The 13683-nt window shown below is 35.7% G+C and overlaps 1 protein-coding gene across 1 annotated transcript; it reads left to right on the top strand.

Moving 5' to 3' along the window:
• The first annotated feature begins 7469 nt into the window (after positions 1 to 7469).
• On the top strand, positions 7470 to 12646 carry LOC110717449 (endo-1,3;1,4-beta-D-glucanase-like). Its single transcript, XM_021896150.1, has 7 exons — positions 7470 to 7790; positions 7933 to 7954; positions 9355 to 9481; positions 10052 to 10142; positions 10302 to 10394; positions 11613 to 11713; positions 12324 to 12646. The coding sequence occupies exons 1-7, from the start codon at positions 7643 to 7645 to the stop codon at positions 12462 to 12464; spliced, it is 723 nt and encodes a 240-aa protein (XP_021751842.1). The 5' UTR covers positions 7470 to 7642; the 3' UTR covers positions 12465 to 12646.
• Positions 12647 to 13683: the final 1037 nt, after the last annotated feature.

The following is a 13683-nucleotide window of genomic DNA, read 5'->3' as shown; positions in this document are numbered from 1 at the left end:
TAATTGGGAAGTGAGAGTAATGTGTTTAATGTCTTTAATATGCATGATACCATGAGAATAGGATTGATTGTATGTTAGGGAAGCCATTGACACTCGAGAGAGATCCTTGGTATTTATTAGGGTTTACTTTTCCCCGTTCGATTGCAATCGTATGTTAAGGGTAGAATTACAATTGCATCGATAATAATTGTGGTGAAACTAGATCTTGGATGTTTTAAGTACTTGATTTAATCATCTCATTTAGTTTATTTTCGAATTCTTCTCATACTTAGTTCCGTAGATAATTGATTATAATTGATTCTTTCTTAGTAGAAATTCGAGTCTATTTAATTATTTTTGAACCTTAGTCTCTTGGGATCCGACCCTTACTTGCCAGTCTACATTAGTATTGGTCTGTTAGGTTATTTTTGATAGGTACGCGACACGCCTACCAGCTACCGGTATCAATGAGGATCCGACCAACCCTCTTGTTGGCTACCTTGCATTCGATGACAATAGGGTCATCATGCGGCCGGCAAACTTCGCTGCGGTCAAGGGAATGTGTTGGTAGACGCCTGGCCCTCATCGACTGAGTTGACATCCATCTTTCTGACATGGTCCTTGGTGCCTCTGATAGCTGGGCCCCCTCCGGCAAAGCCGCCTTCTATGGTGTATATCGGGTCCTGATCTGTGTCAGAACTACTAGTAGGCTTTGCAGGCTTTTTGGACGGCTGCCTAGGGTTCGTCTTCAGGGTCACCTCGAACTTAAAGATGTAAGATTTCAACACCCCGTTATCAGCTAATCTATCAAACAACCGCTTGAGGCTATAGCAGTCGTTGGTGTCATGGCCAATATCCTCATGGATATGGCAATACTTGTCTTTATTCCAGTTTTTGGTCGGACCCTTCATTGCAGCGGGCTTCTCAATAGTCACCTGGTCTTTAATCTCCATGAGGATGGTGTAGCAGTCTTTGTTAAACTCGTACCTTGGGATGTACAGTTTAAACTCTTTCTTTTTCTTCTGGGACGGCTGATCAGAATCCTCAACTGCCTAGCTTTCTTTTCTCTTCTTGCTCTCTTTAGCTTTCTAAGCCGGTTGTTCCTGCCGACTCCCTTTTGGTTTGTCAAACTTCTTTGAGTTCGACTGCTTGCTGGTGGAGCAAAGCTCGGTCGCCTGCATATAGGCTTCCGCCTCCATCAGCGCTTCTTGAAGAGTTGAGATTCTCTTCCGGACGAGGTCGAACTTAAAAGTCGACCCGTCTTTCAGACCCTTAAAGAAGTCTGTGTAAGCAACATCGTCAGACAATCCTTGGATCTGGATTCTCTCCAGATTGAACCGTTTGACGTATGAACGGAGCCCCTCCCTATCTTCCTGTTGTACCGCGCCCAAGTCAAGGCTTGTCTTTTTGGCGGGTATGTTCATGGAGAAGTTTGAGGCAAACAAGAACGCAAGCGTCTTGAAATTTTTTATGCACCCAGCTGGCAGGTTGCTGAACCACTGTTGGGAAATGCCCTTCAATGTGGCTGGGAAGCATCTACACCATGCGGCGTCATCCAACCCCTACAAGTACATGAGGTTGATGTAAGCCATGAGGTGGTCTTCTGGGTTGGTGGTACCATCATAGGCACCGACCAACATATTCTTAACCTTGGTCGGCTGGGCCGCCTCGGTTATCTCCTTGGAGAACGCAGAGGATTGTTCTCCAAGTTGCAGCAGACGGAGCTTCTAGCCTAGTGGCTAGACATTATATGCCGCCTGACCCCAAAGAGGGCAGGTTGCTGGTAAGGCTAGACAAACGACCTGTATGTAGGGGTATACACCGGACCGGACCTGGACCAGACCTATTTGGACCGGAGACCTGAATTAGGTAATTCTGAGGACCTGGACCAGACCTATTATCAATCACAAAACTGCATAAAGTATATAAAGTCCCAATTTCCAAACACCAAAAATTCAAATGAGTCCACCGAAAATAGAAATGAGTCCACGAAAACTCATAACATTACATAAGAATCCGTGGTTCCTTCACTCCCTTGTTAGCCATGTGCAAGTCTGCAAGAATAAGAACAAGAATAAGTAACTAAACAAAAAAACAGAAAACAAGCTAATCGTAAGGAACTCCAAGTTGATCCTAGGGATTAAATTAGATCGGATTTAAACATATTCTTTGAATGTAAAGCATACTTCAAAACCATTGCAGATCTAGAAGGATAAGCTCTTAGGTAGGGTAGGGATGTTATCCTTCAACATACTTTTCTTTTTATGATTATATCCAATTATCCAGCATTATTTTCAAATTCAATGAGCTTATAGCATCACATTAAGATTTCTCAACTAATTCAAGCACGATAGTGTGCTGGTAAATTGGATATGTCAGATTGTCAGTGATGTTGGATCAAAATTATTAAGTCTTATAGCTGAATAAAATGCCATACTAAATTGAATATGCAAGCTAAATCATAGGACAATTAGTTCAGTCAAAAATTGGAAGAAGCAAAAGCGAAATGCCGTACTAAATTGAATATGCAACTTCTTGCAGTAAACATAGCCGAAATTCTAAAGTCCTGAATTTTTCTTCTAGACAAGATACCACAATTATACTAATCAGAGTAATATATACGATTATACGTAAATCGAACAAATCCAGAATGAACAAAATTCGACCCACAATATTAAAATTAAACATATATAAATTCGAATACGTATATAAATTCGAATATAATTTCTGAACATAAATAAAATTCGACCAAAATGAACAAAAATTCGACCCACATATATAAATTAAGCATACTTCCAAAAATTAAACATATATAAATTCGAATATGTAAACCCAGAATGAACAAAAATTCGACCAAAAAAATCGAACAAAAATAAAACCCACATATATAAATTCGAACAAAAATCAAACCCACATAAATAAAATCGAACGAAATAAAAACCACATATATAAATTCGAAAAAAAATTAAACAAGAACATGAACACCATAATTAGGAATTTCGGACAAGAACAAAAGAATAAAGAATAAATTAAACATGCAAAAACTTACCGGAGATTCGCGGTGGTTGTTTGGCTGATGTAGCAAGCCTTGGGCGGTGGGCGTCGCCTGAGAGAGTGAGGAAGGCAGGGAGGTGCCGCCTGACGGCCTGAGAGAGTGAGAGTGAGGGAGGATAGGAGGCAAGCAGCGAGTTACGATTAGAAAAGAAAATAAAAAATGAAGTAGAGCTGCGTTTTTTATTTTGATTTTTTTTAATGCAATTTAACCAGGTTTCAGGTCCGGACCTGAAACCCCCGGTTTTAGACCGGGTCCGGACCGGAACCGGGAACCTTGATTTTCAAGGACTAGGACCGGACCTGAATCAACAGGTCCGGGTCACGTCCGGTCCGGGTCAGGTTTCAGGTCCGGTCCAGTTTTTGTACACCCCTTCCTGTATGGCTGTTGGGGCACATACGGGACTGAGCCGATCATCTGAGAACCATAATGGACGGAGGGGCTGCCTGACTGGTTCTCCTATACCGATTGGGAATACCTCATGGAGGTATTTTTAAAGCTGTCTGGGAAAGTCGACGTTGAAGCCGAGTCAAACAGTTGCTGGTTTCTCTTTTGCTCAATGAAAAATTGAGCATCAGAGTAAGTCTTCTTACTACCATCCGGCACAGTATGCCGGATGGCCTTTCTCTTTCCCTGTGTTGGGAATTGGAACTTGGACCAATCAATCAAAGTGTTCCCCCGTATTTTTAAATATTTTATAAATGAAATGTTATTTTATTTATAATATTTATTTGTATTTTTCCAAAATTTAGTTTTAAAAGTTTCAAATTATTAATTGGATCAAAGAAATATTTTAGGCTAAATTATTTAATGAACCTATATCCTACAACCCATTATCATAAAAACAAAGCCTAACCCATTTGTTTATTTAATTGGCCCATTATTTTCATGAGGCCAATTCTACCCTAAAATTCTCTCCTATAAATACCCCATGAATCCCCAAATTTCCCCCCACACAAAAAGGTTAGTCTTTATTTCTTTTCCCTTTATTTTCTTTATTTTATTTTCCCTTCATTTTTTTTCCTTTTCTTCTTCTTCTTCTCTTTTTCTTTCTTCCTTCCTTCTTATTTTGCCCTATTCCTTCATTGTTTGATAATTATTTTTATGATGTTGTTAATTGATTTTAATGGTTTAATCATGTTATAATTTATCTTAAATTATGAGTATAATGAATCTTATTATACACTTTAAAATTTCAGAAATTTCGTTCATAATATTAGGGCTTAAAAATGTTAGTTTTCATGTTTTGGGGTTTTAAACCGTGTTCTACATGTTATTTAATTAAAGCATGGTTATATTGTAATTCTACTATGATCATGATGATGTTTAATTCAAAAACAAATTATCAGTTTTCCGTAATCAACTTTGATCTCCGTTCTTAATTATTTTTTTTATCACGTTTAGATTCTAACTCGTCCGATTTTTACAAAAAAATAGTGTTTTTCGTGTGTAAACGACGTTTAATCAAAACTCACTACCAAACACCCTCTTGTGGCCAAATTCAGCCTCTAAATATGGTTCTTGGGCAGTTTTTGATTTTTAACGAAGGTTTAATGTTTAAAATAAATTTTTAGATTTTTATAAAGCTCTAAACTTGCTGTAAATTCATAATAAGTATGTATTTTAAGGTTTTTATGTAGGAAATTTTAAGAATAATATATAAAATTTTAATTCTAGCAAAAAGGAAGGTTTTAAAGTTTGTTTAATTGAATTTTGAAGGTTTGATTGAGTTTTTATGAAACTAATTGAATTCTAATTATATATTTCAAGTTTAGATTGTTGTATTCATACATCCTACTATTGCATTAAATTTTTAGATTTTTAATCTTGGTTTTAAAGGTTTTATAATCATGGTTTTATGATGGATTTTTAGGTTTTTAACATACTAACCTACTATATAATGATTATTTCAAGTAGGGATGTTTATGAGGTTGTTTTATAATCTAAAACTAAATTTCCAGATTATAATCCTTACTTTAAAGTTGCTGGAATTTTATGTTATAAGCTATATTTTCATGATTTTAACATATAAAATTATAGTTGAACTATTGAATAATTAACTTTGAATATTGTGAGTAATTAAAAGGATTATTTCAATGGTTTAAGGGGTTTTGAAGTAAGTTAGTATTGCTGTAAATTATATTGTTTGGGTATTGATTGAATTATTTTTGTTTGATTTGGAGAGGACTTTGTAGAAGGCGATTTTTAGTCCCTAAAGTGGCCAACCAACTCGTTTACTCAAGGTACGTACAAGAATACGAAAACCTTGACTTTAGAAGCATGTTTAAGGAATTGAAAAACTTTAGAATCATGTTAGGAAACTTGTGGATTGGTTGGAATTGTATGGTAGTAAGTTTGATTGGCGTTAATGTGATGATTGGTTTTGTTTCATGTATGAGAAATGCGTATTAATTAATTTATCTTGTAAGTATCATTTATGCATTAACTTGCAAGATGAGCTTAGAGGTAAAGGTACGTGAATATGTGGAATGAATTATTTTATTACTCGTTCATGATTATTGAAATCGAATGAATAAAGGGAGAATTAAAGTCTTATAAGACGAGGTTGAGGATTGAGGTGCCTTATGCACTTAAGGTGTTTATACACCGAGGTAGTTAAAGGATTCAATACTAAATATTGTTTGTCACTAATAAATCAAGAATTGAATTGGAAATCTGAATTGTTTGAATGATTGATGTATGATTGGTAGTATTTTTTTGCATTTTAGTCATCACCAAGTTTAAACTGGTAAATCACGTAAAGTGCAAGAAGGATGATCAATAAAACTCTGGATTTGTGCACATCTAGAGTATTGACAATCAGGGGTTGGGGTTGACGGGGTATTAGCCGTGTACTTTCTAGAGGCCGTCTGATCTACGAGTCTCTTGTTTTCGAATATTTTTTTTTAAACTATAAGGAGTTAGATGAGATCTCATACTACCTATGGCCACGGAGTCGCGCCCGTCTGTCATTGGATGTTTATTGATGTTTTCGAAAGGAGGCATGGGGTTTTTCTTTTATTGATGTTCCAAAACGGCTCGGAGCATGGGGAGACAACCTTTTCTATTGCTTAATCCAATCAATGAATGAAATGAAATGAATTATTGTTAGTAATTAGTGAAGTCTTAGTAATGTTAACAGTTGAGGCATGTGTTTGGGTTAATAATTAAATTGTGTGTGCTAATTGATTTCTAGTAACATGCTAGAGATTCTTTGTTATAATTCGTAGCTTGTATGTACTCAGCGTTGCTGATTGCGTGCTTTTGTGTGTCTCTTTCCTGGTCATGGCCTTCGCCTTTTCAATGACCCTGTAATGATCCAATTTTACATTTGTAATATTGGGGAGCAAATTAATCACAGGTATATACATAATTAGAATTTGCATCAAGACCTTAGCCGTAGGCTACTTTTCTATAGGAGGCGGTATAGTCTCTTGAGAAACGATCTTAGAGGTACCCTCCCCACATACGGCGCCAAATGTTTTGGGGTTTTTTGTGTCCTGCGGGAGAGTTATGTCACTAAGCCTGATTCCCCGCCAGCTGTACCTGCAAAATAACGGAAGCTTCGTATAGTTGGAATTCCGCCTCCGACGATCAAGTTAGAAAGTGTTTGGAGTAAAAAGGTGGAAAGTAAAATATTTTCTCGGATCCCGAGATCAGGTGTTTTCTCTGTTGTGAGAGAATTGATTGTAGGTAATAAATGAACGTGTCCCCAAAATGGGGTAAATCTCTCTATTTATAGGGTCATTGGAAATTGTGCCCTTACCTAGGTCACTCTAACCTATGTTTGGTGGGTTGTGCCGTTTTGTGGCTCTCTTGGGAAATGGGCCCTGAAGGCCGCCATTTCCTTTGGGGTATCTGCCTGCCATGTGTCATGCCCTGGTAGATCTACTTTGGACTCTCCCTAGAGTGACACATGTCACGCTCTGACTGGACCACGTGGCTGGGTAAAAATACCCAAATCAAATCGCAATATGTATTTTCAAAATATAGTTCTTAATTTTTTTTAAAAGCATGATTAAAGATATTGATGATTTAAAGAAGTTCATCGACAAACAAGTACGAGTATAGTCTATTCATACTTTGTAAAAAGTTTGAGAAAATTCTTATAAATAGTGTTTGGATAATAATACTCTCTAAAATGTTCATTTATTTATTTGCCTCAATAATGTTTATTATCTCTTTTTTAAACTCTTTAAAATAATATACGTATATTTATACCCTAAAAATATGGAATATTTGTTTACCTATTTTCTTTCATTAATGCTACCAACAACTAAACTTGTAATATAAAGACAAAATAAAATAGTTTTTCTAATATCACTAGTTATAACACGCGAGTTCGTCCAATTAACGAAGGAACTACATAAAGTCAAAATGGGGCATTACATTGTTGAATTTACAATTTACATTTGGGCCATTTGTCTGTCTTGTTTAACAAGAATCAAACACAAGGTCTTTCTAGAAAGGGACCGAATATTTGAATTATCCAACTTAATATCCTCCATATATTTCCTCAACAGCCCAACTCAAACACCATTACTACAAACCCAGATATTTCTCTGAATTCTCTCTCAAATTTTCTGCATTCAATACAAAAACAATCGAAAAATGTCAGGGCCACAATGCTGCGAAAATCCCCCTGCTTTAAACCCAAGCAGTGGAACTGGGCATGTTGAAGAAATTGGTGGTCTTAAATCATATGTTTCTGGCACTTCTGATTGCAAGTTTGCTGTTCTTTTCATCTCTGATGTTTATGGTAACTTTTTTTTTTTTATGCCCTTTTCATTTTATTGTTGTTTCGGTGATTTGATCTTATAATTGTTTGTTTTAAAAATATGTAGTGGAATTTGTTATCAAAATTTTTGAGGGTAGTAATCATTTCTTATTTGTTTTTGCAGGATTTGAAGCTCCAAATTTGAGGTATAATAAATGAAATTTTATTATTTGGCTTAATTAGTAATTTCTAGTTGTTTGGTGATGATTTATTTATGTTTTCAAATTTGGGAAGATTGATCAATTATTAATTTCTAGGTGTTAAATTATGTTTAAATTGTAGTGAATGATTGATCAGTACAAAGATAACATCATCCGTGGTGAATTTTCTCCAAAGTGTTGGAATGAGGTTAAATTGCCTTTTTTGAATCTTAGTGAATGATTGATTAGTACATAGTCAAAAGAATGGCTTCTTTTGGGAAATACATTCATGTTTGGTTTGTGTTTCTTTTTTTAGGCTTATTGGGTTTGTCATGTAGTTATAATCCTAATTAGTTTTGTCATACTCATATTAATCGGTCCTCCGTATTTTCTATGATTAGTGTGTAGTCTAAAAAAGTTACTTGTAAGTGCTTGTTTGGTTGTCATGGGAATTTTCCATAGGAAGTTGTGTGGGAAGCTATTTCCCTAATTAAATTCCAGAGAAATTTTTTGACATGCTCAGTTGACAACATAGGAGCATAAAATTTGATTGACCAAGGAGGTTTGGTAATTTATTTCCTATGCTTTGTGGGTGATTCAAAATCTGACGCCTATTTTTATTTTGCTTTATCAACTAAAAAATTACCCAATATAACATTTTCCAATATCTCAATTTTTGTTGTCAACCAAGTCACCAAGAAGGCAAGAAACACTCAGTGTAAATGGTGAAAAAGTAAAGTTTTTTTTATGGTACTTAAAAGTGGGGGATATAGAAATTTGTGGGATTATTTTGTATCAACCTAACAGTTATCCTTAGAAATGGTTATTACCCATGAAATGCATACTTGGAGTCTTGGAGCATGTATCTTATACTCTGTTGGATGTATGCAACACCTGCTGTAAAGTGTTAAGCTATGGTAAATTATCTTGTGCAGGTTTGAGACACATGGCTGTTTTAAGCTTCTATACAGAAATTAACCATACATATTCTTCAAAACAAGTTCTTCCCTGTATTTGTGTTGCCCTCAATTGTTTATTTTATTCTTCCTAAATTTATACTCCGTAAGTTTCTTGGATTTGATTGTGCATATATAGTGTTTGGAAAGGGTACCTGTGAATCGTTTGCTTTCTTTCTGATTTTTTTCCTGATATTAATAGTGTTTGGGCAGTCTTAAATTATGTGAGTTCTGTGTTTATTTGTTATCGGAAAATACATGTTAGTTTGGCCTGCTTCAACCTCACATGCAACTTCATGGAGCCATATTTCAGTTTGAAAAGTATTTTGGAGTATGATACCCATTACCACCCCCCCCCCCCAATTGCAGCATGTTGGTGTAACTGGTGCCGATTCTTAATGTGTACTTTTTCCACCATTGAACACTGATATCAACAGCATATTCCTACAGGAAGCTCGCAGACAAAGTTGCTTCTGCTGGTTACTATGCTGTTGTCCCTGATTTCCTCCACGGGGATCCTTACAATCCCGAGAACACCGAGAGACCAATCCAAGCTTGGATAAAGGACCATGGGACGGTAAGTTTGTGTTTTATTCTGGTGTAAGTGATGGAAGTTCAGAAAATTTTAGAATAGCCTCTGTATGTTCTATGATTTGTTTTCGGCTGATTTGTTCATTTAATATGGATTGGCCAGCTATGAACTCGTAATTAAAAGGATGTAGCCAGTAGCTTATAAGCCTAACTCTCAGATAGAGTGCTATTTATTAATATATTTTTACTAATGTCTAATCATTTCTTAAAGTTGCATTCATGATAGCATGGTTAGAGAGCAATTCTTGTTTAGTCTTGATTTTACACTTAATCTATTAGGAAATTATTGCCACATTATTCCAACCTCTATAATTAGGATATAACATGATTGTTGTCTAGATTCCTTATAATAGTTAGATTATTATGTCACTATGTAAGTTGTGTCACTTAAACATATCCAATTATAAACCATTATTAGTTTAGGATAAGTGACAAGTTTTATAGACATTCCAAAATAGTATAAACGACTATAATCACTGGTAAAGGGATTAAAATTTTTGTATAGTGTTTGTTGGTATGGCTTTGATTTTTATGCATATCAATTTATTTCTTTTAGGACAAAGGATGTGAAGAGGCTAAGCCGGTAATTGAATCTCTGAAGCAGAAAGGTATATCTAAGATAGGAGCAGTTGGCTTTTGTTGGGGAGGTAAGATTACATCTTTTCTTTCATTTGCAATGCCTTTTACACATAGGTGACTAGTATTTGTAATTTAATCTTCTAATCTCTGTGCATGCCAGAATTTTTAGTTGTTTACTCACTTGTTTTTTCTTTCTCCTTGTGATCTTAATCATTGACTCAATTTAGCCAAAGTGGTTGTGCAACTAGCACAAACGGATGAATATATACAAGCAGCAGCGCTCCTACACCCTTCATTTGTTACTGTGGATGATATTAAAGGTAAGGTTCAATTAAGCATGCTGTATGTTTATCTTGTGACGCTGTATCTTCATTTATATTATTGTGTTTATGGTATACCATAATGAAGGGGTTGTTAGATGGAAATGGTGCGTCGGTGCTTACATCATTTAGTTTTAGAATTAAGGGTAGTCTTTGAATCTTCAATATTGGACACCCGCTCCTTCAGTTACAAAGATCCCCATTGATGAAAGTATATCACATCCCTTAGTTTTGAAAGAGGGTTGGTTAAATCCCTTCTCAGCCTTTTCACAAGATGTTCGCAAACTCCCTCCTTAATTGTATACAAGTACTTTATAATCATGTGTGAATGTATACTTTGAATAAGTATCTGTATGTTTGTGTGTGCATTATCAATCCAAGTAGGGATTGTGTACTTGGCATCATCCTATTATATTTCTCTTGCGGTTTCTTTTTTACCACTCAAATGAATAACAAGATGAACCTCAAATGGGTCCGACACTTCTATCTATTCCATACCCACACTAGCAACTGCCACTGCTTGTGTGCCCCTTTCTTTGCAGTTTCATGGTGCAACTATACTATATTTGGTTCTCCATAATTACTTCATCATATTGGCTTTTTGTGCTCCCATGAAATGGCTTTTAGACTGCTCTTGTTGGTTGATTTGAGCATTTAAACCTTGAAAATTTCCCTTCCATGAACTCAAGTGTTGCACATTCTTGTAAAAATTTTCCTTGTCCTCCCCACCCACCCCTCCCCCCCCCCCCCCCCCCCCCCAAAAAAAAAAAAAAAAAAAGTACTCACAGCATAGCTTTATGATAGTTATAGTGACATGGCAGATAGTTCTTGAGGGGAGAATGGAGTCAATCTAGGGAAAGAGCCAAAAAAAAAAAAGCAGGATGAAGGAGCTTGAATCAAAAAGAGACAAATAGAATGGCTGAATGGATGTCATTATCTATTTGTAGACTTGAAATAGAGAAAACTGTTGTGATGGCCAATGTTAAGTTTCAGAAGTGGGCAAGCATAATACAAACAGATGTTTTTGTTTCTAAATTGTTTTATCTTATTTTTTGTCATTGAAAGAGGAGAGGTTCTTTAAATATATAATTGTTTTGCATTTAACACCAGGGGATTTAAAGTTTTATTGTGATCTTGGTTTTCATCTGTATGTAAATATTGGGTCAATTAAACCTTGAAAATTTACAGTGACTGAATTTGTTTGGTACTTTGCAATAGGTGTGAAGGTACCTATTACTGTTCTTGGGGCTGAGGTTGATCACATGTCTCCACCTGAGCTCATGAAGCAATTTGAGGAGGCCTTGAATGCCAAGCCGGAGGTATGGATACTCTCATTCTTTATATTGTTGAACTTTTTATTTGACTTATAAATTACTTCCGCCGTTCCCTTAATATTGCGACAATTACCATTTTAGGATGTTTCTCAAATGTTGCAAGTTTGCAACCTTTCCTTTTTTGCATATGCTTTCTCTCTCTCTCCTCATCAAATGAGTTTATGTTTTTAGCTCTCTCTATCTCCCTCATCGTCTTAAAACCTGTGCCTACCTCCCTTGTTGCAATTTTAAGGGAACATAGGAAGTATATAATTGGTGCTTTGAGTGACAAAAGTTAGACACAATGAAAGCATAATTGGTGTTTTTGGTTTTGAGCAAGTTTAGTGGTGTTAATTGTATATCCTCAGCAAAATAAGTGTAACTCATTTGTTGCTTATTCTTCCTTATTTGTGGCCTCCCTGCTCACACTTGCTCACAAAAAGGTCATCATCCATCAAATTTTAAAAAAGAGGGCCTACATGTATATTGAATTCTTGATTATCTGCTAGAATTTCTTTTACTGGTATTTTGGACTTGAGACGATAATACTAGCTAGAAAAATTTTGTTGACTCTATGCTCTACATAAGTCTGATGTTTCTTGCTTGTTATATATAGGTGGACAAATTCATCAAGATTTTCCCCGGAGTTTCCCATGGATGGACAGTCAGATACAAACCTGAAGATGCTGCAGTAGTCAAGGCTGCGGAGGAAGCTCACCAGGATATGTTGGGATGGTTTCAGAAGCACATAAAGTGAAGATCGTAGAGAGTTACGATAACCTGATCTGAGTATTACACTATCACGTGCAGTAAAAAGGGCTGTATGAAATATAATGAGCTATGGTTTGAGTGATTTGTCAAATACTTGCACAGATGCACGTTTATGTGACTTGTGGAATTTCATAAAAATAAAGTTCTGCTTGTGATTTAGTAATCTTATGTGAAAATGTGTTGCATCTGGCTTATGCTCAACTGCAATGTGAGTATATGGCACCTGTTGTTGGCCTTAATTCATGTGATTCCGCACTACAACCATTATGTTCTCTAGTTAGGTGTAGACTTGGCAATCCTGATCCAGACCTGATGACCCGACCCGCGACTCGAAAACAGTGATCTGATATTGACCCGAAATCCGAAATCCGAAATCAACCCGACCCAAAGTGGAATTGACCCGACCTTGACCCGAAACTCGAAATGACCCGACCCGAAACGACCCGACCTGAAGTTGACCCGAGACCCGAAGTTGACCCGATACCCAAAGTGACCCGACCTTTAACTTGAATTAATTGACCCAAATAGACTCGAAACCCAAAGTGACTCGAACTAAAATTACCTTGTACCTGAAATGACCAAAATCTATTTAAGCTAACGATTTGACCTGAGCAAACCGAAATAGAAAATAACCGCAATCAAATTGACTTAATTTTTTTTTTATGAATTTGTAATGTGTAACAGTGCAAGTAATTTACATATTTTGAGCATTACTTTTCTCGATTTCTTCAACCTTTTCTCATTATAAGTTATTAAAAATTCGTACAAAGATTGAAATGTAACGACTATTCTACGGAGTTTGTCCATAAGATTAAGAAAAAATTTACTAAAGCTTGAAATAAAAGTCACAATTCTCACAAGTCTAGAAAAAAAAAATAGTACAATAATAATGCGTACATAACATAATGTTCAATACCAAATGAAATTACAAAATATTCTAAATAATTATACTCCAATATTCGACTCTTAAAATTGTTGACAATTAACACTTGGAGCCGCCGCCCAAACCACATAAGAACCAAAAAATCCATCATCCTCATTTGCTACATAAATATAAAAACAATAATATAAGCAAATACACTATAAATGCCAAAATAAAGAAACAAGAATGTACAGCTCTTAAAAATGTAGGAATATGAATATACATATTTTAAACAAATATAATAAAATACTTACTTTCAAAAGAGTAATATTCATTTATTGCA

The sequence above is a fragment of the Chenopodium quinoa genome, unplaced genomic scaffold (assembly GCF_001683475.1).
Source record: "Chenopodium quinoa cultivar QQ74 unplaced genomic scaffold, ASM168347v1, whole genome shotgun sequence".
NCBI lineage: Eukaryota > Viridiplantae > Streptophyta > Magnoliopsida > Caryophyllales > Amaranthaceae > Chenopodium > Chenopodium quinoa.
This window is presented reverse-complemented; position numbering and strand designations above follow the sequence as displayed.

What these genes read in the sequence shown, in the direction of transcription:
- LOC110717449 (XM_021896150.1), top strand. Translation starts at nt 7,643, where the DNA reads ATGTCAGGGCCACAATGCTGCGAAAATCCCCCTGCTTTAAACCCAAGC. An exon ending in TTTCATCTCTGATGTTTATG is followed by an intron (nt 7,791 to 7,932) that starts GTAACTTTTTTT and finishes TTGTTTTTGCAG; the next exon opens with GATTTGAAGCTCCAAATTTG. An exon ending in GGATAAAGGACCATGGGACG is followed by an intron (nt 9,482 to 10,051) that starts GTAAGTTTGTGT and finishes TATTTCTTTTAG; the next exon opens with GACAAAGGATGTGAAGAGGC.